At 42.1% G+C, this 25,240-nt stretch overlaps 1 protein-coding gene across 10 annotated transcripts in view; it reads right to left on the reverse strand.

Annotated features, from left to right (window-relative positions):
* pikfyve (phosphoinositide kinase, FYVE finger containing) overlaps nucleotides 1-25,010 on the reverse strand; it is a 31,418-nt gene extending 6,408 nt beyond the window's left edge. Inside the window, exons 1-32 of one of the 10 annotated variants that reach the window (XM_014337132.2) lie at nucleotides 24,851-25,010; nucleotides 22,326-22,522; nucleotides 20,612-20,767; nucleotides 19,050-19,061; nucleotides 18,397-18,506; nucleotides 17,361-17,532; nucleotides 16,917-17,124; nucleotides 15,546-15,572; nucleotides 15,238-15,327; nucleotides 13,874-14,030; nucleotides 13,614-13,771; nucleotides 13,012-13,123; nucleotides 12,627-12,774; nucleotides 12,224-12,388; nucleotides 11,770-11,829; nucleotides 11,553-11,682; nucleotides 10,045-10,225; nucleotides 9,841-9,915; nucleotides 9,602-9,709; nucleotides 9,376-9,516; nucleotides 7,978-8,104; nucleotides 7,022-7,899; nucleotides 6,514-6,921; nucleotides 4,427-4,527; nucleotides 4,269-4,340; nucleotides 3,997-4,168; nucleotides 3,583-3,761; nucleotides 2,229-2,342; nucleotides 1,858-1,966; nucleotides 1,632-1,786; nucleotides 1,421-1,517; nucleotides 873-930 (exon numbers count right to left, since the gene is read on the reverse strand). In XM_014337132.2, the coding sequence (XP_014192618.1) occupies nucleotides 873-930; nucleotides 1,421-1,517; nucleotides 1,632-1,786; nucleotides 1,858-1,966; nucleotides 2,229-2,342; nucleotides 3,583-3,761; nucleotides 3,997-4,168; nucleotides 4,269-4,340; nucleotides 4,427-4,527; nucleotides 6,514-6,921; nucleotides 7,022-7,899; nucleotides 7,978-8,104; nucleotides 9,376-9,516; nucleotides 9,602-9,709; nucleotides 9,841-9,915; nucleotides 10,045-10,225; nucleotides 11,553-11,682; nucleotides 11,770-11,829; nucleotides 12,224-12,388; nucleotides 12,627-12,774; nucleotides 13,012-13,123; nucleotides 13,614-13,771; nucleotides 13,874-14,030; nucleotides 15,238-15,327; nucleotides 15,546-15,572; nucleotides 16,917-17,124; nucleotides 17,361-17,532; nucleotides 18,397-18,506; nucleotides 19,050-19,061; nucleotides 20,612-20,767; nucleotides 22,326-22,509 (4,864 nt within the window). In that variant the 5' untranslated portion in view covers nucleotides 22,510-22,522; nucleotides 24,851-25,010. Of the gene's footprint in view, nucleotides 1-872; nucleotides 931-1,420; nucleotides 1,518-1,631; nucleotides 1,787-1,857; nucleotides 1,967-2,228; nucleotides 2,343-3,582; nucleotides 3,762-3,996; nucleotides 4,169-4,268; nucleotides 4,341-4,426; nucleotides 4,528-6,513; nucleotides 6,922-7,021; nucleotides 7,900-7,977; nucleotides 8,105-9,375; nucleotides 9,517-9,601; nucleotides 9,710-9,840; nucleotides 9,916-10,044; nucleotides 10,226-11,552; nucleotides 11,683-11,769; nucleotides 11,830-12,223; nucleotides 12,389-12,626; nucleotides 12,775-13,011; nucleotides 13,124-13,613; nucleotides 13,772-13,873; nucleotides 14,031-15,237; nucleotides 15,328-15,545; nucleotides 15,573-16,916; nucleotides 17,125-17,360; nucleotides 17,533-18,396; nucleotides 18,507-19,049; nucleotides 19,062-20,611; nucleotides 20,768-22,325; nucleotides 22,523-22,618; nucleotides 24,251-24,272; nucleotides 24,830-24,850 lie in introns of those variants that run through there. The other 9 variants (XM_005933391.3, XM_014337129.2, XM_014337133.2 and 6 more) reach the window with 9 other exon arrangements.
* Between the last annotated feature and the right edge of the window lie 230 nt (nucleotides 25,011-25,240).

The raw sequence follows: 25,240 nt of genomic DNA on the forward strand, positions 1-25,240 counted from the left end.
TGAGGGTGGTGTCTGGTGAGAGTTAAAATGAAACAGAGCTTTTACCACGATGATCCCCGACTTTTATATTTACATGCTTTTTTTCCTTTACTGTTGTTTTAACTCTTTATCTCAACTCTACTTTAAACGAGACCTATTATTATTTCCAGCTTCATGTTTATCTTAAAGCTTTACAAGAGCAGCTTTTCACGACTGACAATTTAAAAACATTCCTACTGTGCCCTGGCTTCTTTGTCACTTTCCACTCCCTTTCTAGTAGATCTATTTTGATTGGCTGCTCTGGTATAAGCCTAACCTTCCAAGTCTAGCGAGGGAGGGACCTTTTTTTTAATGGAGAAGATGACTCTGTCGCTGAGAAAGGAAATAACTTTTTACAAAAGTGGAAGAAATGGATTGCCTACACCTCCCCTCAAGAGGACACTACCTTTTCATCTTGATGCAGGCTCAATCATCCAGGTAAGTAAAGGGTTAGTTCATCTGGACGTAGCACTTTCAGTGGGAGAAACGCTCAGCTGAGACAGAAGAAGTCACTCGGATGAGTGACGAAACGTTTCTCCCAATGAAAACGCTGCGTCCAGAGGAACAGAATCAACCTTTTGGGATATTACCTTCTTATAACGTAAATGCTTGGGACTCCTGGGACAATATGCACCAAGTATCCCACTGGTTCTTTTTTTAAATAAACTTGTCAAATCTAAACAAACACACAGAAATCTGAAATCTAAACAATTGAATTCATATCTGTTTTATTTTTATAGCGCCAAAACACAACAACAGTCACCTCGAGGTGATTTACATTGTAAAGTGAAGACTTCACATTAATACTTTAAATGAGAAGTCTCAAAAGCACACTCAGTAAAGCAGTAACTCACCTTTCTCACCATTTTGTACCACCGGTGATGGGTTACGAGGGGAGGACTCCACAGCACTCTATTAAAACACAAAAAGATTATTGTTATATCGCATGTACGGGGACCATGAAGCTACAATATAAGCTTTGTTCAAACCCACAAACAAAACAGAAAGAACGTCTCAAATTCTTTCTAATTGGTTTGTTGTCAAGTTACACAGTGAGGAAGAAGATGTGGAGAAGAATTCCCTTTAGGAACCTTCAATAGAAACCGGATCATTAACATTAACCTTTATGAACGTCCCTTTCACGCGTCCCTCACACCTTGAAAACCTTTGTTCTGTGAATAGTGATGTAAACTCAGATTTTTAGGTTGAGTTTTGGATGCACCACCCATCCACAGTGTCCCAATACTGATGCTGACTCCTGTCACTATAGTCAATAATATTACATCACAAGACTACATGGTTAAGAAACACAAACAGCCCAGGTCTCTGACTACACAGCGTGTAAAGCAAACGGGTGACTGAGTGAAGTGCATGCAAACATTCACTGAATGATGCTACAGACCTTGCTGTCGTCAGTGGTGTTTGGCCTGTGTCTGCCTGGGCTGGGGGGTACAGACAAGCGCTTCTTGCCTTTCTCCTGCTGGAACAAATCCTGAAGTCTGAAAGTATGAAATCAGGATTAAAACCAAGTGTTGGTGTTGCTATGGTGACATGACATTTTTATTGCATGGATGATGTAATAAAGCACGTGTTGCATATTCTCCGACTCTCACCTGCTGTTCCAGGACTGCAGCATCTCGCACAGACTCTGTTTCTTCACCACCAGCGACTCGAGAACAGCCTGCAGCTGCTGAGGAGAATCTGAGCCGCACACCTGCAGTCGAACCTGAAGCTTTTCGATCCAGCTCCGCAGCTCTGCCTCTTCCATCTGCACATAAATACCAACATGAGCCCAAGACACCCCCTGCAACAAGAGACGCTGATGTGGGGAGAACCTACATCTTTCTGAGCGAAAATGTCCTCCATCTTTTCTTCACGTGTCTTACTGAAGGTTTCAGTTTTCAGGGATGTGAGGCGGTCATCGATGGCCAAGTACACCTGCGTGACTCTGGGGGAGGGGATATTTGCAGGTTACTATAAACATGCTACTACACCCCTACCTCATGCACTGAGACCTTGTTCCAGTGTTTAAGTAAGTAAAAACCGTAACAATCTAAAGGGTACCCTCCATAATAGTCATATCAATTATCCGAAGTTGAGGTATATCAGATCTCATATCTGCAATTCTCTTAACATTACAGCTGTGACATAGGATGTAGTGGTAGAAATACACTAATTTCTTGAGCTGAAGCTAGGTCAGTGGTATTTACTTCTGAGTGAAGTCCTTCAGGTCCTGCTGCAGGTTGGTTTTGGATGGTCCCAGGTTCCTGATGAAGATCTTGGGCCAAGGAAGACAAATCTCCAACAACTTTATAGACGTGTAGCTGAAGAAACAGGAAAAAACAGAGTCCCATATTTGAAACTGTTGTCATTAAAAGTGCTTTAAGACAAGTATTGTTGTGAACCATTTATACAAATACACTTTAACTTAAATGAATAGCCATGTGTAAATAATTACTACATTAAGGCCAAACTCCTGGTTATTATCATAGATATAATCAATAAATAGTTATGGTGGAATTTGGTAATTATAAGGTAAGGATATGTACAGTTTCTGGTGCTATTTATGTATTATGTGTTTATCAGAATTACTATTGCTACAAAGAAGTAATCAAACCATGCAAACAAGCAAACAAACATTTATTGGGCCATGGAGTATAGAAGGTGGATAACACAATTAACCTGTAAACTGGATTTAAAAGGGAGTGAACAACAAATTACTGAAATGTGTGTTTTTGTGTGTCTGTGTACTTTAGTAGCTGTACTGTCTATCATGAGATGTGGCGTAATGTATATTATTGTCAAACGTGTGTGTTTCGTCATTGTTTTATTAAGAGAATCAATATTGGATGCCTGTGATCTTCAGGTCCTCAGAGGCCCTGCGTTAAAAACAGGCATGATTCTGTCACTGCACGTCTGTGAACTCACCATGCCATCCACAAACGCAACTCTATCATGCAATGAAGAAGCTAAACAGAAACCAGAGCCAGAGCTCAAAGCTTGTTTCAAAATGACTCGGGAGAAAATGAAAACTGTTCTGGGGTCAGACAAATCCAAAAGGTAACCTGGAATTGGCAGCTTTCACATTGGGAAAGGTATATACAGGTTTTAGGGAGCAGGTCTTCTGCAGGGAATTGCTTGCATATTGCAGCGAGACAATAGTGAACTGCATACTGCATGTATTACAACAGTATAGTTTTGTAGTAAAGAGTCCGGGTGCTGAACTTGCCTGCAGTCCAGAACTTTCACCTACTGAAAACATTTGGCTCATCATGAAATGAAAAATAGGCAAAAGAAGGCTGCTGAGCAACTGTTCTCCTCAGTTACCAAACATTTAAGAACTGTTAAAACAAGAGTGGATGTCAAACATGGCCCTGTCCCCACTTTTTTCAGACTTGTTGCTGACATCAAATTTAAAATGCAACATTTTCCCGGTGTAAACGTCATGTAAACTGTGAATAAAATACAGGTTTTATGAGATTCATGAGATCATTGCATTCTGTTCTCTGACCCATTTGTTGTTTGACACTATAATGGCTATAATGCAGTAGTGTGAATGACTACCTGAAGGAAGCCACCATCTGGTTATATGAGAAGTACTGGTGGTAGTCTTTGTGGATGGAGTGCCCGCAGGGCTCTGCATTAGCCCGTCTGGAGTACTGGTGACCATAGAAGCGAAGTTCCAGGTATTTGGCAAAAGACATACACCACGAGTCATTGGAGAGAGGAACCACCGGTGTCACCTACAGACAGAGAGAAGAGAAGCATGGTGAGAAGACCGGGTCACCACTTTCATTCATTCACTCATACAAATAGTGGAATTTTCAGTGGCATCACATTTGGCAGAGTACACCTAAGATACAAACACAGCAGAGGACACTTTAAGCTGCTTTTGACTGATTAATTGCTCGACCATAGAAAACGAACACACACACCATACAGTAAGGCCCCAGATGGTCTATCTGAACTGTTACTGACCTGCTTGCAGATTCGGCACCAGGAGTAGTTGAGAATTGTGTGCTGATAACCAGGCACAGGGGAGTCCAACTCCTTCAACACAATCTGCACACAGCCGTTGCCGTGCACAAACCGACGGACGTGATGCACCATGGGAGTCTCACAGAACATGCTGGGGCACTGGTAGGATGGCCTGCAGGTGAACATCCACACAAACACATTACAACATGTTCCAAGAATCCAACTTTTTAAATCTCATCTCATTAATCTAAGGCACGTCTTTGTTGTCGTACCTGAAACAATATCGTTCCAGGAAAACACCCAGAGAGAGGTCGTTCTTGCCATAAAACTCCATCGTGACAATCCTGTTGACAAACACAGGGCAGTGACTCCAGGTTCTCTCTTTTATTTCGGATCATATTTACAGGTTATCTCTGTATGACCGGTTTACCATGGGCTGACACAGGGGTTGGGTGCATTGTTGGACTGAATAGATGAACTACTGAAAAGCACACACAACCTCTGATGGTTGATGGGATTCAGGCAGTCCAGCTGAGGATGAGAAAAGTAAAGAATAAGTTCAAACACCTCGATACACTTCTTAAATCAAAGCTGAGGAGTCCTGGCTCAGCAGTGCAACTAGGATGCAAAGGCACTTTCTACTAAAAGGTTCCCTTGAATGTGCTTTTGCACATTAGTTCAGCCGTTTCTATTACCCCTACAGACAGGCAGCTAAACACACGAACCAGTGACAGCATCAAGCATAATGCTGAGCAATTTGTACTACAAATATACTATACGGTCAAACGTACTGGGACACCTACACGTGACGTCTACAGATGCTGCTCAGCCATGAAAACCCATGACATGAAGCGGTTTTGTGCTGATGTTAATGTCGGAAGCAGTTTGAAACACAGCTTTTACTTTTACTATGATGTCAGCGCTCAGTGACAACATCTGTATCTTTATAGAGTCTGCCACTTCATGGCAGCATTGCTTTGGTTCCTACATGCATCCAGTCTGCAATACCACTCAAAGCATTGATTGTAAAATATCTAGAAAAAAAAGGCATTTCACAAACTGACCTGTGGCAACAGAAGCATCCTGTTACAGTATCGCACTCTAATTCAGTGAACTCTTTAGAATCACCCATTCTTTATTAATGCTTGTAATGACAGACACTGTTGCCAGCTGCTTGATTTTAAATACCTAAATTGAACTGCAACAACCTGAATTCAAAGGTCTCGCCCAGTACTTTTGAGTAGGGCTGTTCCACATAAAGATATATATCGGATGACGGTATGAAAACATCTATCGTTTCATATTACGCTATCGTTTGTTTACGGTAATATGTTTTCATGGTTTTGATGGGTCACTGTAGAATTTCTTAAGTTTCTCTCTTTCTCTTATATTTAATATAACCACACTACGGACAGACAAGCGACTGTTTTCATGCGTTGTCATTAACAACAACGACGGTAAAACCACTGAGTGGCTCCGCCGTCCGCTTGCTTATTTTCCACATAAACCTTTCACAATAAAGCTGAAGATCCTGTTGAGATTTTTCAAAATAAACCGAATCACGCGAAATACTATGCAGTGTTTACAGAGAAGCTAAAAAGAGCCGTCAGGTGCTAAAAAATAAACCTTAGAACAGGCTTTTCCCCGCAGCACGCTGTGTAATAAATACAAAGAAAACTGCGGCTGTTTCAACTTATGTAACACTCGACTCCAGGTACACGAGCCCAGCTCAAAACACTTCGCACAGTCGAGTTGCCTGAGATTCACAGAATTTACACAAAATGTAAATTTTGTAATAGATATCGTTGTCGAGACGGTAAATGTCTTATAGCTGGATATGAGAATTTGGTCATATCGCACAGCCCGACTTTTGAGCACATAGTGTGTGTTTGCATTACTGCAGTTCATTTAAACCTCCAACAGTCAATTCACTAAAATTTCACAAAGAAAGATATTCCAAATACGGCAAATACAGAATCTTGTGCACTAAACCCACCTTTTCCTCTGCATTTCCACTGATTTAAATTTGGTGTGTGGTGAGAAAATATTTTAAATGATAAGACCATTTGTATCAATATAGCTCCATATATGGACATGTTTTTGCCCTAAATAGACCCTAGTAGGCTGCGTCCTTCAAACTGTTTTTTTTAAATATCTACAAGTAAATACTCTTTTTGAAGATTTAAACCTAGTTCATCTCAACAAACCTCTGAGAAATAATGACAATGAAATAAACAAACAATAGACAATTTCACAAAGGAACAACATCAGACTTTTAGTATCTGTTTAGATTCTGTTCCTCAGCTGAATTCACCAGATAACGATTGAGAAACTGAAACCTCAAGGCTGGAACTCATGTTCAGGCAGTAAATACACATCACACAAGCATACATCATTTATCAGAAGTTACAAATATATGGAGGCTAAACAAATAGTGTCTCACTGTGCTTGGCAGTGTCAGATTAAAACATTTTGATGGTTTGAAATTCTGTTCTGGTGAAGAATGATCGGCCTTACGTTGCTCACCTTGGGGGCCCAGTTCATCTCGCTCTGTTTGCTCGGCCTCTCCTCTTCTCCTTCGCTCTTCACTGATGGTTTGCCTGGTATATCAGCCCCCCGGCTCTGGCTACTGGCAGCAGCTGTGGCAGAGTTGAAGGGGTCATGGGTTTCTCTCTGCCGGATGCGACCCCCCTTTGCTCTGTAGTCTGCCAACATCTCGGCCAAATTCTGACTATTGCTCAGCTGCTCTACAATGCGGGTGCTGGTCAGACTGTGACAAGGCAGGAACTCAATGGGCCTCGCCTGCACAACGCCGTTGGTCTGTCCTCCAACCAGTGAGGAGGGGGCTGAGTCTTTAAGGAGCTGCCGTTTTCTGCGCACGTCCAGTTCCTTCAGGTCCTTGTTGAGGAGAGGAGAAAGGTAGACCTACAAGGCGTGGAAAAACTCAAATTAGTGGTCTGTGAATCAGGGAAAAATTCGGAAACAGCGCCAAAGTGCAGGCAGGAAACTAAGTAAACTAAGGTACCTGCTCAGGAAAGTAGTCCCTGCTGGGGCAGTGCATGCCAGCTGGTGTGAGAAGGAATGGTTCTTTAAATGTGATGAAGGGGGAAATGCACAGGATGACGTCCTTGAGCTCCTGCTTGAACACTGCAGAGATGGACTTCAGGCGGTCGTCAGATGAAGCCACCTGCTCTGCGACAAACATCCCCGTGTCATCCTGCAGGGGGTCTCTGAACAACTTAGGAGTTGGTGTCTCTGATCCATCACCATCCTCTAAACCTAACGACTCCTGCTTCAGCAGCGTTGCCTCTCCCCCCATATCCCCATCAGATGCTGCGATCAGCGTGTCGGAGCCTGTCATCTCTTGGTCTTCTTCCATGAGGAATGGAGGGGACACAGAAAAGGGCGGTGCAGGAGGGTTGGAAAATGGAGAGGAGGTCCTCGTCGCTGCAGGAGCCTCATCCTTTCGGACAGATGGGGTAGGTGATTTTGGGTTCAATTTGTCTTGGAGAGCTTCTAGGTCTCCATTTTTAGATGAAGAGTCTAAGGGAAGCCCTTCATCCTCAGTCTGTGCTGCAGATGCAGAATCTTCACTTCCTGCAGTTTTCCCTGGGCTCTCTTCATTGTTCTCGCTCCCTGGACTCTCTCCATCTTCCTCTTCCTCTGAAGCAGCGGCGCCTTCCAGCAGATAGGGGAACGAAGTGCTTTGTGCCAAGCTGGGTGGCATGGCGAACTCATCCATGAGGAACGAGATCTCCAGCTGGGAGTGGTAGGCCACGCATACCATCAGCATGATGATCTCCTTCACCCTGGCCAGCTCATACTCTGAAGCACCACGCAGTTTTATGGAGCATCCAAGATGAGGAGGGCAGCCCTCAAAGAACATCAATGTCTTCACCTCACCTGGAAGGACAAAGAGAGAGAATGACAGCGTGCCTATCATTGCAGCAGGGTCCACTGAGAGGAGTGTGTGCTTCTTACTGTTTGCCAGTATAAAGGGCTGCATGTAGAACTTGTGGCAGGTCCCCAGACGAGGTTTGGTGAGGAGCTGGTCCATGGACATTACCAGGTCTCCCTGAGTCATATGACTCACTCGGTCCAAAACTTGCTAAAAAGGAGGGGAAAAAATGAACACTTGAGCAAAGACATTTCCTCAAAGACATTTCTAGCAGGTCCATTAGATGATGATGATGTTCCAGACCAAGCTTTGTTTCTTTAAAATGTATGAATCAGAGTAAAAGAGCATACACACAAGAAAAGTCAAGAAGCAATGAGGTGACCACGTACATTATACACTAGCAATGTGAAGTGAGAGGACAACAAGTTACACTAATCCCAACACTGAGGCAGGAGACTGATCAGACCACCAACTTGAGCAAAGAAAACCAATGAGCTGTGGTAAATACATTGGAGGGTTTCCTATACACGTGAAATGCCACAAATATTAAGTACAAAGCTGACGACGCTGACGAACGCCATAAGGAGAAGGGGTTTATTCTTCCCTGTTATTAGTAGACACTTCAATTGTTTCATCTCACAGCACAGACTTTTTACTAAAGATGGAGAAAGATGAGTCTCAAAAGTTAAGAAAAAGACAGTAGAGGGTAATTTCTCTGGTTGCGAAGAGAAATCTGGTTATACCGACGTCTATGAGAAAATGACCCTTCGGCTCCTTTGATCCATGACCTCGGTAAACACTTTCCGCTTAGAGTACAGGAAGACGGGATACATGGCATTCTTTGGGGCTGTCCCACCTTGTGATCGACAAGTTATGTGTTACACTGCCAACGTTTACATGGTCACAGGCATCTCCCTCTCAGATCCAGTGTCGCCAAGTGCTGGATCACAGAGGTCATGTGATTAATGGGGTTTTGCGTCATCGTAGGGTCTTTACCTTACAATATAAAGCAGCTCAAGGCGACTGTTGTTGTGATTTGGTCAGCCGTCATGACTACATCCATTTTTTACATGCAGATTACATCTCAAAGTTGACAAATTTAACTTAGTGCCCACCTAAGTGCATCACAGTGATTTATTTATTTCAGACCTGCATGTCCAGCACCTTTCCACAACATTTATCAAGGCAGGATGTGATGCCTCTACCAATCTGCTGTGATTTTGGCTGCACTCAAAACCCAAAACTGTGATAAAAATGAGCAGGTGACAGAAATTTTATAATCTTACCAACTGAAAGAATTTTATTTCTCGGTGTATTAAATGTGCATACAACATGTTATATGAATACTTTTTTCTCAGTTCACCATTAATGCCACTGTCACAGTGCTGCAAAAGAAACTATTACTGAAACTGTTGTTGGTAAAGGTAAAACTAGAGAAAGTAAACTATATATTTCAAGTGGAACACTGACGTTAAACTGACCGGTTTGACGTTGATGACCAGTGTGATGCCATGCTCTAACAGCATGTCTTGAGCAATACGAGAAACCGTCTTCTCCACCAACACCAGGTTTGGACGGACATCCACGATGCGCTGCACATAGTTCTTCAAAAACTCTCGCTCCTGAGGTGGAGACAAAGAAAGCTTCTTTCAGAAAAGCACAGAAAAGGCTCGTTTCCTCTGCTGTTTCACTGCTGGAGTGACTCACTTGTAGGACGATGGGGTCAATGGAGGTAAACTTGGTCTCCTCTCTGTACAGGTACTCTATGGAACACTTGAGCATCAGGATCCTGGGGTTCTTGATGTAGGGGTTCATCTGGTTGCAGGTCAGACGGATTAGTTTACTATCAGCTATTCTTTACATATTTCATTCAACAACTGGTACATTCCTTTACTGTATTTCTTGATATAACTGCAGATTCATATGATCACAATAGTTGACCCTACCTTCTTGTGGGCGATGTTTTTTGTGCACACAAAGCCATTTACGACCATTGAGTCAAACTTCTTGCCTCCAGGAATCTGAACCACAAATAAAGATTCAGTTATAACTGTATGTAACTCAGCTACTCATAGAGCTGACTATACTGTTTATGTAGTTAATTAGACAAAATATGAATACAGTGGTTGCGGCTAAAGTTTGGCTTCAACCTTCTTGATGTGGACCAGCTGCCGGATGTCCATGTCGTCATCGCAGTTGCGAACGTCGGGCCGCACCGTCTGCACGACCTGCCGGACCACGGGTACGATGATATCCCGCCAGGACAGAGATAGCGACTCGCTATAGAGCAGCTGCTGCAGCAGCGCCATCATGTGGCTGTGGTTGGCTGAACTAAACAGACAGGCAGGTGGTTAGAAACCTTCTACCATGTAGAAATGCCAGCAGCTTACCTTCTAAGTTACTGTCATCTTCAAACCATTTTTTGGAGCTTTTTACCTTATTTTTACCGAATTCTTCTCTTTATTTTGGTTATATTTAGTATTAACTTCACAGCTGTGTTTACGGTTTTGGCTGTTGTAGCACAATAATGTCAACTATGGCGACAATTAAATTATATCCACCCATCTTCTTCTGCTTATCTGGGGCCCGGTCGTGGGGGTAGCACCCTAAGCAGAGAAGCCCAGACCTCCTTCTCCCCGGCTGCCTCCTAGAGATGAGATTCTGAGACCACCTAAGTGAAAGCCTTCTGCAACTTGGCTACACCTAGAAATTATGTCCATCAAAATTACAAACAGAATTGGTGACCAAGGCTGGAATCCATCACCCACCTGAAAGTCTGACTTATTGCCGACTACTGTGATCCCCGAACAGTTGGAACACTTCCCCCTTCTTAAACATGGGAACCACCACCCCAGTCTCTGCCAATCCAGAGGTACCGCCCCTGATGTCCACACAACATTGTAGAGGCGTATAAACCAAGACAGCCCTACTACATCCAGAGCCTTCAGGAACTCAGGGCGAACCTCATCCACGCCAGGGGCCCTGCCATAAAAGGAGTTGTTTAACTGCCTCAGTGACCTCGTCCCCAGAGATAGACGAGTTCTCCTCCTTGTCCCCAGACTATGGAAGACGTGCCAGTGGAGGTCCGTGCAGGGGCTTCGACAATGGAGGTGCAGAACATGGTCTATTGGGACTCAATGTCCCCAGTCTTCCTCGGAAAGCTGTTGAAGCTCTGCCGAAAGTGCGTATTGAAGATCTCTCGGACCGGGGGCCTCTGCCAGGCATTCCCAGCGCACTCTCACTATACGTTTAGCATCCACCTGATCCAACTCACCACCAGGTGGCGATCAGTTGACAGCTCAGCCCCTCTCTTTACCAGAACATATGGCTGCAGGTCTGGTCATCGACAAAATCGATCATCAACCTGCAGCCTAGGGTGTCCTGGTGCCATGTCCACTTATGGACACCCTTAGGTTTGAACATGGTGTCCTAAATTGCATCTGATTTAATTTGATACACTTGTGTTTTTGTTTATATTTATTTATCTATTTGTACCTCTTCTTGTGGGTTAATGTTATATGTCTATATCTATTACATGCCAGTATCAAAGGACTATTCTATAGCAAGTAAATAGTGAATGCAAACTGGTAGTTTGTGGTTTGCAGCCCTAGTTTTGACACTATTGCTCTATAATCACAGTGGTGCCATATCCACTCACAGCAGCCTCTCCATGGCCTTCTTCTCCCCGTTTTCCTCTCTGAGCTGATCCAAAGAGCTGTGGTGCCAACCCAGAGGGGTGAACATCATCTCTTTAGCCTTTTCCTCCACACGACGGTTGAACAGAGACTCTGTGGCAAGAATAATACGTTTACTTACCTAGTCAGATATGCCAGTGAGTTACTAATTAAATCAGTGAGGATCTGCAGAGTTCGTACCTTTGATGAATGCATCAGTTATGACAATGTTCTGCACTCCATCCTCGGACAAAAGAAATTCTGTTTAAAAAACAAAAAGAAAGTGTTATTTTTAAACACTCCCAAACAACTATTAGATTTCACTCAGGCATTTCCTTTTGTTAAAAAAATCTAAAAAACAGGAAATGAAATCCATCAGCAAAACAAACTGAGACAGCACGTGGAATTACCTGCATGTTATCTGCACTTCTGTGGAAGAAAATAGGCCCTGCTTCTACCACAGACCCAGCATAAATACTTTGCTTCACAAAACAATTTCATTGCAGAGACTGTAGCAGGGCTAACACAAAGAGACAGACAACCATTCACACTCATGTTCACACCTATGGCCAATTTACAAACTCCTAATGACAGACGAAGTCACTGTGGCCAAGGATCCTCACGTACAGGTCATATCGCAGCAGGGAATATTTACCTTTCTGCTCAGCAGCAGGAGGCACGTGTGGATATTTGGACTGCTTCTTAACATGAAAGTTGACATTGTTTTGCTCCATGTTAAGGTTTATAGAGGCGGCGGAGTCACTATCCACCACAGAATGGGAACTGCTAACTGACGTCCTCTTGCTGGGGCTGGCAGAGTCTAGATGCATGCATACACACACACACACACAGATTGGAATGCAGAGAAACGATATGAACGTAAATACGGTGTAAAATGTGAGAGCTTGTAGATGACATGTGTCAATTAAAAAATTAGTAGAAATACAAAAATCTCCCACAGTTTGCAACATATTTACATTCATTAAAACCAAACCCCATGCAAAGAGGCTTCAGTTGCAAAGATAAAACACTGAATAAAGTGTCACACAGATACGTACTGGGCATGGCGTACTCAGTCTCATCTGCAAGCTGCTCTGTGTCGCTGTCATCAAACTTGATGTCTTTAAACCAAGATGGCTCTGAATGTCCCTCCAGTGAGTTGACACTATCGCTGTCTGGAGATGGGGTTTCTGAGAACTCTGTGCTCTAAAGATCAAACAGCGTGACGTCAAAGTCTGCACATTAACCTTCACTGAAATAATCAGTGGTATGACCCCCTTGAGCAATCAAGCCCACCCCATTGAATCAATATCACTGCTGCAATGAGTCAATGCGGATTACAGCAAATGTAAAACAACTTAGACGGTATCCTAAAATATTTCTGTAATTCGGCTTTCCCTCACTATCTGCAGGCTTTGCGTATCAGCAGGAAGCAGCTCTCACCTGAAGAGGTCGGTAGAGTGCATACTCGTCCCTGAACAGCTGGTCGTGGTGTGTGACGCAGTCGATCCAGCGACCGTCTACTAATGCCTGGCCTATTGCAATAGCCTGTGCCCTGCAACATGGAAAAACCGGAGTAAAACATGAGTGAGAGCAGCTTTTAACATGTTAATATATTTTTATCAAAATGAGCAGGGGAAGTCAGTCAACCGTTCATGCATGTACACATAAAAAGTCATTTACCAAACTATTAGAAACTTTTAGAAGAATTCCTAATCATGCCAAAGACCTGTCCAACGATGTTTATGAAACACACACCTTTAACGCACTAGAAGAAAATAAGCATTGTTGTTTCTCCAGGGCAGGGGTGTCCAACTCCAGGCCTCGAGGGCCGGTGTCCTGCAGGTTTTAGATGTGTCCTTGATCCAACACAGCTGATTTAGATGGCTAAATGACCTCCTCAACATGTCTTGAAGTTCTCCAGAGGCCTGGTAATGAACTAATCATTTGATTAAGGTGTGTCTACCCAGGGTGAGATCTAAAACCTGCAGGACACTGGCCCTTGAGGCCTGGAGTTCCTCAGCCCTGCTCCAATGCAATCGTACCTGGTGGAGATGGTTCCATTTCTCAGCAGCCAGTTGACAAGCTCCTTTCCCACAATGCAGTTTGGGTAAGTCCTGAGCCAGTATCTGTGGTCCTGAAACTCCATTCCTGTGCTATTGTGGCAGATTTTCTTCCACAGATCCTTCAGCTGAGAGGAATCCTACAAGACATGTTGTACTGGTTGGCATCACTCAGATGGTGTTACAACAACGAGGAACCGTGAACCATGAAATCAGAAGAAGAGAAAGGAAAAATCAGCTACCAGCAGGATCTTTCGCTCCTCCTCACTGTGGTCCAGCTTGGTGCCGCTCTTGGTCCCCGACATGGATCGACTGGTTGGCGGGCTGACTGAGCTGTCGTAGGAAGGCACCATAGAGGATACAGAGCGATCCAGCGTCATGGTGGTCACACTGGCAGATCTGAGAGAAACAGGAACCACTCACATTCATGGCTTCTAGCTATTTAAACTGTACAGATGTTTTTACCCAAGGTTGTTCTGGACTGAGACACAAATAAGCTGAAAAACTGAGCTCAATAATCTTTTTTTTATAAACTTCTACTGCCAAGAACAGAAGATACAATTAACTGTGTTGCCTCTGGAAAATTACTTCTCTGGTCATGATCTCAATATTTCATGTTGCAGTGAGTGGAAACACTCTCAGACAAACTGGTGACAGTTATCAAAAATAATTCCTGTCTTATTTAGAAACACTGACTCCCTGAAATCACTCTGAGTCAGTCTGCACCGACGAGCCCAACTTCAGTCGCAACAAACGACTCAGTTCAACTGCTTGCATTCTAGTAATACTCGTATAGGTTGCTGAGCATGTGTGTGTTTTTGCAGTTCAGCTGCTGTCCTGCAGCAACGTCACTATTGGTGGAGAAAATTTGATTTCAAATCTCGGAGGTTCTGGCAGGACTCGTGTGGATTTATGTTTAGTGTGAATTTATGTGCATGTATGTGGCAACAGATTTGCAATAGACAGAAATACTACTATGATTTTCACCAGTGTATTACAATTGTTACCACAAACAGATGCGTGGAATTACCAAATTAACTCAATTCAATCTCAAACTGACAGGAGTCTGACTCAGACTTATTGATATTTTATTGTCCTCTTGATGCACCAAAGTTTCTTTGAAGACAGCAACTGTCTCAGAGTGGTCGCAGCCCTGATCCTTGGCTTCAAAGCAACCATTTAAAATGCAACAAGATCACAAGCTCTTCGCACTCAGTCACAGCAATTCTGTTTGTGCCACAGTCTACAATAACCGTTTCCCCCAGTGTGACTGCAGCTTTGGAAAATCCAGTCCTAGAACTCAATTTCCATTAGATGACCTTGCTAAATGAAGACTGAATGATAATAACAAAAATAACAGTAACAAATGGAGACAGAGAAATGTAGGAATGAAGTAGGAAACAGAATTATTCGATGCGGCAATGATCTGGATAGCTTGTTGTTTTTAGATAAAGATTGAGGTGATCTAAAAAACAAAACAAAAAAAACCTTCAGACCCTGCTGGCATGAAGAAAACACGGAGAAAACCAAAATTCTTCTTTACCTGAGGCTGGAACACACTGTGCATAATGTAATTTGTACAAGCAAACAAAAAGCAGCGACTGACCTCTTCCTCACAGGTGATTTTCCTACGTCTTCCTGGAGTGTGGTCAGCCTTGAAGTGAGGCCGCTGTTCTGAGGCTCCTGGTGAATCATACTAACAACACACAAACTTGGATTTAGACTCTTCCTGCAGTCCTTGCATTTCCTTTCTGTTCTCCGCCCACATTTATGATCAGTAGATTTCAGAATGCAGAAGACTATTTTCTTTACAGAGCTAGAAAGCATTAGCCTCTGCTAACTGACCGCTAAAGCTGAGACACATGTGGAAAAAAAGAAGAAAAGAAAAAGAATGAAACAAACAGCAAGACTCACGTCTTTCTCATCCCAATAGGAGTTTTTCTATGCCAGAAGAGAGAGAGAGAGGAAACAGATTTTCTTTGAAGGAAGTTGACAGAGAAAAAGCGGGGGAGCACACAGGCTTAAAACTGCAACCAAACAAGCACAAGTTGTAAAATGCACATATGCTTGGAGAAAGTTTGAAAAAGATAAGTCTTTGAAGACTCATTTAACAATTTGTCTGGTCTGTTCTGTGCACGCTAAAGATATCTTTTAAAAAAAAAAAAGATCATCAACCATTTTTCAAAAGGAAAGTTGAGATTAGTTATACTTTAAGCAGATTCTTAAATAATTAGAATCACATGTTAAAGGCATGTGCAATATGATTCAGCTTGATGGGTCTTAACCAAGCACATAGTACAGAATCTACAAACTTCACATTGAAGCAGAAAATCCAGCAAGGAAAAGATGAGCAGACATCAAACAGCATGATTCCACTAAGAGACGGACACTTCATGACAGGCTTTGACGGCTGGAGGTGCAGCGTGGAGGCAGGAGGAACTGGGCTACAGTCAAACAGTGTCCGATTGCCATTGTAGGGTCTTTACTTGACAATATAAAGTGCCTTGAGGCGACTGTTGTTGTGATTTGGTGCTATATAAATAAAACTGAATTGGATTGAAGCATCTCCTCTGACAGGGCCTTGTCGGTGAGCTGGGGGAGCTGCGCCCTCAATAGATACATCTGTTGCTGCAGGTGGTTAAGCATCATCTCTCTCAGCCACACTGCTCTCTTCTAACCAGGGTTGGGTCATTATGTCCATACTGACCACTATTATTCCCCTGAATCTCCTGCTTTGACAGCAGGTTTCTTCTAATGAGCTACCAGGTACTTCATAGTCATTACAGACTTGTTCTCATTCATAGTTACTACATGTGCCAGCCAAGTCTCTTAGCTGGCTGGCATAGTAGCATTCCAACACTTCCATGTTCCCATATCCATGTAAGCCTTGTTCCAGTAGCCCATGTCTCATCAGAGCAGCATTAAAAACAGGTGTCACATGACTGCCCAGTCTGATTCTCTGAGCAGTGCGTGTCTCTTCTTTTATGTCCCTGTGAGTACTCAAACTTTACAACATGAAGTATTTTTATAAGAGTGGTCAGGAAAAGACAGGAGGACACTTTTTTGACTCTTTGACTGTAACCATCAGTTCAGAACTGATAGTGAAGGAATCATGCAGAAAGCCTGTATTCTACCTGTGTTTGTTCAAACTCAACTGGAAATCATTCAAACATAAGTGCCAGAAATCAGGTTTTACATACAGTATATTACAAGCTCAATTCCATCTGGGTATGTAAATTAAAATTTCTCAGATATAACTTGCCACCAAGTGTGCATTTATGTCACCTCTGCCAGGTCAGGTCCTCCTCAAGGAAGATGTTCCTGCTGGACTTGCGCCCACCCAATGGCGTCCGTGGTTCACTGGGCTCCAGCACACACACAGAGGAGGGAGAGTCAGACAAGGCGCTCAGATCCTCGCCGATGGAGCCCGAGTCAGCTGAGTGAGCGTAGTTTAATGCTAATTTACGGCAGTATGTACACGCCCGCAGGTCTCCTGGCAACACAGAGAGGCCGACCAAGACAGGAAGAGGCGTAAAGAAGGAAAGAGTGACAGTTAATAGAAATGGGAGGAATTGTTCTCACAAAAGTGTCACAAGTGCTTAGATAGAGGAACGTTTCCACCAAGGTTAACATTAATGTAGGATGATGTAAAATGACAATGCAAGATATTCTGGTGGATTACAAACAGTTTTCTGATACATTCGTAACCAAGTAATATCTGGACCCTACCTGTGTAGCCCATGAACTTTCCGGGAATTTCCTGGTTGCAGCAGCGGCTGCAGAAGATCTGCCCACACAGCCTGCAGTGATGTCTGCGGCGAAAGGTGGTAAACTTCTCGTTGCAGTCATAGCACTCCTTACACTGGCTATCTGGCATCCAGTACTGCTTCAGATCGCTGTCCTGAAGGGGGACAACATCACAGTATGCTGCTTTCACCCAGAGACGTATGGGTGATATGACCTTAAGATGACATCACGATAGTCCAAGGAAATTTGCAAGAACCACATTTTTGATAATATAGGGAAAAATTGAGTTCCTAATTCACTTCCCAATTCTCTAAAAAAAAAAAAAAAAAAGGTCCCAGCAGCATTCTCATTCAATAAAAGAACTAGATGTTACAATCCCAGATAGTACATTGCTTCAAAGGAGAAAGTCTTGAGGGATGGCAGCCCAGAAGCTTTACCACCTTTGTATGTAAGTAAAAATGCAGCAGCATTATGCAGCAGTAAAAGTACAAAATTACTACTGAACACTGTAGTTCAATAATAACTAAAATAAGCTAACCTTGTCTTCAGGAGTTGTGCAAGATTGTGACATAATGTCATATCTTGGGCCCTGCTTTCCCACCATGTAACTGCAGTCATTTCCATCCAGTGTTTGGTCATACTACCAAGTGCTTCAGTGACATCATTTGTAGTAGTGTGCTCTGTTTTATGTACACCAGGGTTATCTTATTGTTGTGCACAATGAGGAAGATAAATGCATGGCATTGCTACAACAAAAACTTTGCAATATGCTGTTTTTGCTTCGGGTAAAGATGCTTACTGTATTATCGAGGATGATATGGCACAGCCCTAGAGAGGTATTGCATGGCTTGGGCCATATTTATGACATTGTTGATTAAAAACAGACAAACTCAGTTCACTTTTAGCGCTCAAAGCCTTTGAACTGGACTGAACATTCACACTTTTCCTAGAAAAGGCATATTATAATGAAATACCAAAGGTAAACAAATGTTTCCAAATATAGAGGAGTTTGTTTTACCTGGCTCTTTCCCTCCATGATCTCCTTCAGCCGCTTCAGTGCAGTGCGAAGTTGCACAGCAGTACGAGGGTCATGATTACTTAGAGATGCAACAGATTTCCCGCTTCCCTCTAAAAATCATCCATGCAAACAAATGAACAAACAGAACAAGTGAGCACAATAAATAAGTCTATAAATAAGTCCTGCCGCATTGTCAAATATTCCTCTTTTAAAAAAGAAAATACATATATATATATATTTAATCTGAATAAATGCTACATTGGCTTCTCTTAGGTAATGTAATTACACAGCTAAATGAGAAACATTTGACAATGAACAACTACCTTTAAAGTTGCAAATGTGACATGACACAATCCAAGTTAATAAAAAAATAAAAAAACAAAAAATAAATAACTTGGCAAAAAAGCATGATGACTAGAAATGTTAGCTTAAAAATCAATCATAACAAATTACATTCCAATTATTAGTACCTGAGAGGCAAACCAAACACTAAAAGGAAGCGCTTTGTTTTAAAAGGCAAATCTCACACACACACACACACACACACACACACACACACACACACACACACAGAGGCTATTTTTTCAGACTGAGCAGCTACAGTCCAGACAAAATAGCTTTAGTAAAACCACACAGTGCAGAAGAGCCCTCACCTGGCCAATCCACTGCAATCAGAAAAGACACGAGAATGGATGTTACAGCGCTTATGTGCATCACTTTTTTGTTTTCTCTTTCCAACATAACAATGGCTGTGTCCCAAATCACTCACTTCCATTAGATATTTTGTATTGCCGTCTGATCGTACAGTAAGTGTAAATACGGTGCTCTGAAAGCTCTTCTGAGCAGGTCACTATCCAGGGATTGTATACCATCACGCACTGTGAGGAAGAAGGAACTTGTTGATGCTGATTTGTCACAACTTCACTGCATGACAGTGACATGATTCAAAGTGACTCGACAAGTTTCCAAAAGTGTGTGTGTCATTTTGCCAATGAGTTCATATCTCGTCTGCTACACAGAACCCCTGACACAAGCAGCAGGGAATGCATGAATGATTTCAAACACAACCAGTTACACAAACATCAAAAAGTTGATTCTGTTCTTCTGGATGTAACGTTTTCAGTGGGAGAAACGTTTGGTCACTCATCCAAGTGACTTCTTCAGTCCTTGGATGAAGAAGTCACTTCGTCTGAAAACACTACGTCCAGATGAACAGAATCAACTTTTTGGCACTTACTTACCTGGATGATTGAGCATGCATCAAGACAGTTACACAAACGCTCACAGAATTGTTTCTGTGATCAACTCACATTCAAATCTGCAGGTTTTCGTTCAAAAATAAAGAAACACAGAAGCTGGTGCTTCATTAACAAAGACATTTCTAGTCAGACACCTGTTTCTCTACTGAGTTAACACTAATAAAGGTTTACACAGAACATGTTTTTTGCCTCTGAAACTGTAATTAGGGGAGTTTGGTGGTGTCTTCAGGCAGAAGACATTTTAACTTAATCACAAAAAAACAACAAGACAGACACTTTTTTCCTGCCATGAGCTTTATTTTTGCTCCACTTTCCTGACCACTTCTATGAATTTTTTATAAATTTCCTTTGTTTGAATGAGTGTTTTGTTGTCATTTAAGTGTCATTGTTGGCATGTACAAAACTAACAGTGTTTAAGGAGTGTGCAGTGTTTCTTCACAGATGACAGCCAAGCAGTCTTACCAGAACAGACCACACAATAATATTTACTCAGCATTTTAGTTGAGAAGACAAAAACCTTATCAGTTGTACTGATCATCACAACCACAACACGTGCAGACACTATAGCCCGTGACAGGCAAATGACTTGTTTGTATTCTTATGTTACAATATGCAATATGGTTGTTGCTTCTGTTGCTTTATTGGATGAGACGACTCTTATTATTCTTCCCCATCAAAAACTGGAACCAAATGCAGTTCAATTCAATATTGTGAAATGCATTTTATGATCTTGTGACAATAAAACATGTTTTATTGGTTTTGCACAAGATCAAAATGTTTAAGAGGTTTGCAGCACTGGAAATGATCCTGTTCTTCTCGTCTCACAGCTATCTGTTCATTTTCAACAGAGTGTGGAGCTGAATTTGAAAGCTTTCAAAGAGTTTGACTAATTTGTAAGCATAAAAAAAACCAAACCTGTCTCGAATATCAGGAAGTGTCCAGTGTGTGACTTTTACCTGAGGCTGTTGAGGTGCGTCTGTAGTGGTCGGGATGTTGCTTTCGATGCGTCCTCGAGTGAGAGGGACTGGTGGACCAGCTTCTCCTCTCTGATTGAGGAGAAGGGGCTGGAATGTCTGGCTTCTCTGAGGCTGTTGAAGGAGGGCGTCCCTCATCTGAACACACAGAGAATGTGCTGAATAATTAAGTCCAGTAGTTTGCAGTTAAATCAAAGCCAATTGTAAAAAGTCATCAATTTCAAGATAAGAAATCTGACAGTAAAGGACTGTTGTTCAGTCTAAAGATCAGGATATTAGAAAATTAAATGCATTAAATGCAACCACAAAAAGGTTTCTCTCTAATGTGAGGGAATCCAACCTCTTTTACTACAGACTCATGTGACTCCAAAATCTGCATATTTTGTTGAGGAATAGAGGCGCCTTCACAGATGGGCCGGGTGCAATAAGGCACTCTATCGGATTCACTCTTTAACTGTGTGCTGATAACAAACAGGATGATGCAAAAAAAAAAAACAACAACAACAACAACAACAAAAAACGGATTTCAACTGGTCAGATGACAGGGTAGTTTAATAGCTCCATTTTAACTAAACCATGCAAAAAGTTTTTAACTAAACTCGTTGCATGGTAAAATCTTAACATGAGACATTTGCATATGCAGTGCTGAAGTTCTTTTACTGACAGCGGTTTAGAGGAGTACCCCTGAGTCTGTGCTGTGATTTCTACAACAGTCACACAGATCACAGCCGTCACGGGACTTTCACTGTCCCTTATGTATAAAAACTCTTCTTTGTGTGGAAATTTCTGAATCTGTAATCAAATTATGTACCAGTTAACAAGAGTAGTGAACGCATCAGCTTTTCTGAAATGCAATATTACTGATGTGTTCAATATTACACAGCTTCTCCAGTTTGTTGCCCCTTGTTTTGTTATATATGTTGCTGGCAGCCAATTCAAAATGATCAAATATACATTTGAAAACAGCGTTTTCATCTGAAAACGCTCCACGTCCACACTATCGTTTTCAGTTGTTTTCACAGAGTTGCGCGTCCACATTGAAACAGCCGAAAACGCTTACGTTCCAGTACTGCGCATGCGTGAGACGCAAGACGATTCGACTGCCGTTTATTTACTTTCCGGCTCTTTGAAACGTCGCGGCAAAATGTCGAGGAAAAGCGCCGAGTTTTTTAAATGGACTAAAAGTGAGGTGGAGTTGCTGCTGCGAGTAACAAAAAAAAAAAAAAAAAAGTACAAAGTTGCAAAAGTGAGTGAGAATTAAAGAATTTGAAGAAAAGCTATCTGGAGCACGTACACACTCATATTAATCTTTAATAGGGCTATCAAAACTCAGAGCAAACAAAACAACTGGTCACATGACTGCATCACATGACTAAAATTAGGGGACCAGACTTATCGGAGAATTTTAATTCATGACTTGTGCAGCTCACTGGGTCCTGGCTTCAGATAAACATCTTCTATAAAATATGTCGAGTCAAAAATACTGTAAGATGTAATTTCCACTACAGATTTATCACACTGTGTTTACAGTGGTAGGCAAAATATCTATATGTAATCTCTGTTAATCAGTGAGCGGTCTCACTTTTCTCTAACTTTCAGACATTAAAGAAATAAAAATCAATACAGAGTGTAGCTTTTGGACTAACTCAAGTGAAATTCTTGGGCTTCTATTTGATTATATTGTGCATTTCCTCACCTTTGTTGTTAAACCGAAACAGGTTGACAAAGGAGCTGTATGCAGAGCGGAGGGGAGGTTCATCCTGCTCTGGAGTCAGTGGCTTGAAGTGAGTCAGGTGGGAGGGGCTGGTGGGTGAGATGCCAGCTGGCTCCACGCTCCAGTCCGTTGAGGATGAGGACGAGGACTTGTCATCTGTAGCCATGTCACTGTTCCTCCTGCCATAGAGGGAAAAAGGTATGCACTGAAGAATGTACACGTAAGCAAGAACACATTTAGCTTATTCAGTCTTTAGTCAGTTCCTAGAAACTTACCTGCAAAAATATCAGTAACTGCTGACTATTTTAATTCCAAGATTCTTGCACCTACCCTGCCTAAAAACAATCAAATTGCACGCTCTGTCATCTAATACACATTACACATTTCAAGGACTACACTGTTTTTCTACGAGAGCAGTTTTGCATGATTCAAAGTTCAAAATAATCCTTATATATCTTACAGTTTGTCCACTTTCTGAAACAAGCTGTTTAAGCTCCTTTCAGTTTACAATTAACATCTTCGGACTGGTTGAAAGGGTCTGACTGTCCGAGGGCTTCTGACAGTATAAACTTAGACACAGCTGGGTGTTCCAACAGGAAAATGATCCAAAACATACATCAAAGCTGATTTTACCATGGACAAAGGAGGTTAATATTGAGCTGCTGAAATTGTCTTCTCAAAGTCCTATACTTAAAACTATGCTTAAAAGCCAGTTCTGTGGCAGGAAGCCAACAAATTTAAATGAATTCTGTCAAGAAGAGTGGTTAAATATTCAGCCAGAATTATACCAGAAGCTTGTTGATGGCTATCAAAAGTTAAAACTTGGTATGAGATATTTAACCACATATTAGTGGATGCTAACAGGGTTAAGCTACCCAGGAAAAAGGAAAAAATGATGACCATGGTAATAAAAGCATTTTAGCCATTTGTTTTTGCTTTTCATTTCCTCAAGCATAACATATACGTTTATTTATTGAATGACCAGAAATAGCAGGAATATGCCAAGTGGCAAACTCCAGGCTGAAAATGAAGCCAAGACAGACCTGCCAGAATGGTAGTTCCTCACGTAGCTACTCACCATAAGCAAGTCAAATCCAAAGACTCCAATGTCAAAATGCCCAACTTTAGGGCATTAAAAACTACAATTACAGCCTGACATTGAAAACAAGATGAAAACTGTTGAGCTTTATGCTTTTGTGTCTCCTTCTATTCATTTTCTGACTTTTCCATCCTTAGTGGTGACTTTAAATCCCTGTGTTATTGTGCAACCAAAGTCTTTGCTTAGGGAGGGTATGTGCAGTGTATACAATTTGCATGACCTGGTAGCTGAGTCTGTGTTATAGGATAATCTGTCCATGCTGGGTCCCCTCAGATTGTACCCAGTAAACCTGTTGAAATAGGCTCAGCGTGACCAACAATTGTAATAGTGGTGACAGGAAGTCTGTATGCCCAACACCATCACCACCAATGTTGAAACTGATGACACACAACCTTGTGACTGCAAACTTCAAAACAAGAGCTCAAATCCTCACTCTTTGGTGTAACCACTCAACTCCAGCAACCATTTCAATGTATACCACAGTGAACAAGGAAGTCCACATTTTAGGGCAACCTGTTTAATTTCTTTCAAATAGTATATTTGGAAAAGAGTCTTCTAATAAAGAAGAAATTATCAGGTTTTTTACTTTGATTTTTTTTTCTGTAATTCTGAAATTTCTTTTTTTTCATCAACGGGAACAACATCTTTGTATCTCCTTTCACACACTGCTGTTGCAACCTAAAGCTGACATATCTAACATTTGATCGCTGACGGTCCCACACATGAACTCGACCTCGTGACAAGAAAGACTCTCGGCTGGTCTGCATCCGCTTCTTAAAATTCTCCGTGATCAAAGCTTAAAAGCCGATACCAATCTCTTTTTTACTTACCTACTCAAGAAGGCCACGGACTTTGAGTTTGCAATACAAGCCATTTTAGATACTAGTAGTGAAAGCAGAAGTGGCAGAGGCATCACATCCACCACCTTATCATGTGATCAAAATAGGCCGAAGCGTCACTACAGTGTCCTGACACGACCAAGCCCTCAGCCCCATCAAAGAGCTAAAGATTGCTGTTGTTTGGATACGCTTATAGACTGCACAGATATCCATCACCATTTTCCACATTTTTTTTCACTAGTCGTCAAAGTTAGCCACTAGCTCGCTATTAACTACCTAAACTAATACCTTTTACGTATCATATATCACCAGATTTTAATTGTAGCATATTGACTTTATAATTACAAGTATCTTGAAATGTCTTTTAACGAATTAGTTGTTTTTTTGTAGGCGGAAACTATGACTCAACTCAAGCTGTGCTGATCAACTAGCTTGACGAACAGCACAGAAGCAGCTACAACTGTTTTTAGCCAAGCTAGTTAGTACTAGCTTCGTATGCTAACTAGCCGGTAGGCTCTACTGGTCGTAAAATCTGGGTAACTGCTGTGACAGCAAAAAATATGAATTACCCGTTCACTATAGGAGACTGACATCACTGTATGGAACACCCCCGCTTTCAAGGCAGCTGTAAAACACCTGGAGGAAACCCCGACTCCTTTGAAACACCAGACAGACCTATCCAATCGACTCCCACCACTGGTTGTGACCAGCCAGGCGCAAAAGCCGAACATAGAGACGGCGATGGAGGCGCTCATTAGAGGATGGCAGCCAGGCGGCAGTCTCCTACTTTAGCGGTGACTAAAAGCAATGTTGTTTGAACAGGGATGTCTCAAGTGCAGCTAAACACATTCAGCCATTACCTTACTTCTATTACATTTTTATGGCTATTTGATTCTCCATACAAATAAACAGTAACAGATACACAGGGTAGCAGACTGAGTCACATAGCTATATGAAAG

This window comes from Haplochromis burtoni, unplaced genomic scaffold (assembly GCF_018398535.1).
Source record: "Haplochromis burtoni strain Fernald_Lab_line unplaced genomic scaffold, NCSU_Asbu1 Contig_165, whole genome shotgun sequence".
In the NCBI taxonomy this organism is placed as follows: Eukaryota; Metazoa; Chordata; class Actinopteri; order Cichliformes; family Cichlidae; genus Haplochromis; species Haplochromis burtoni.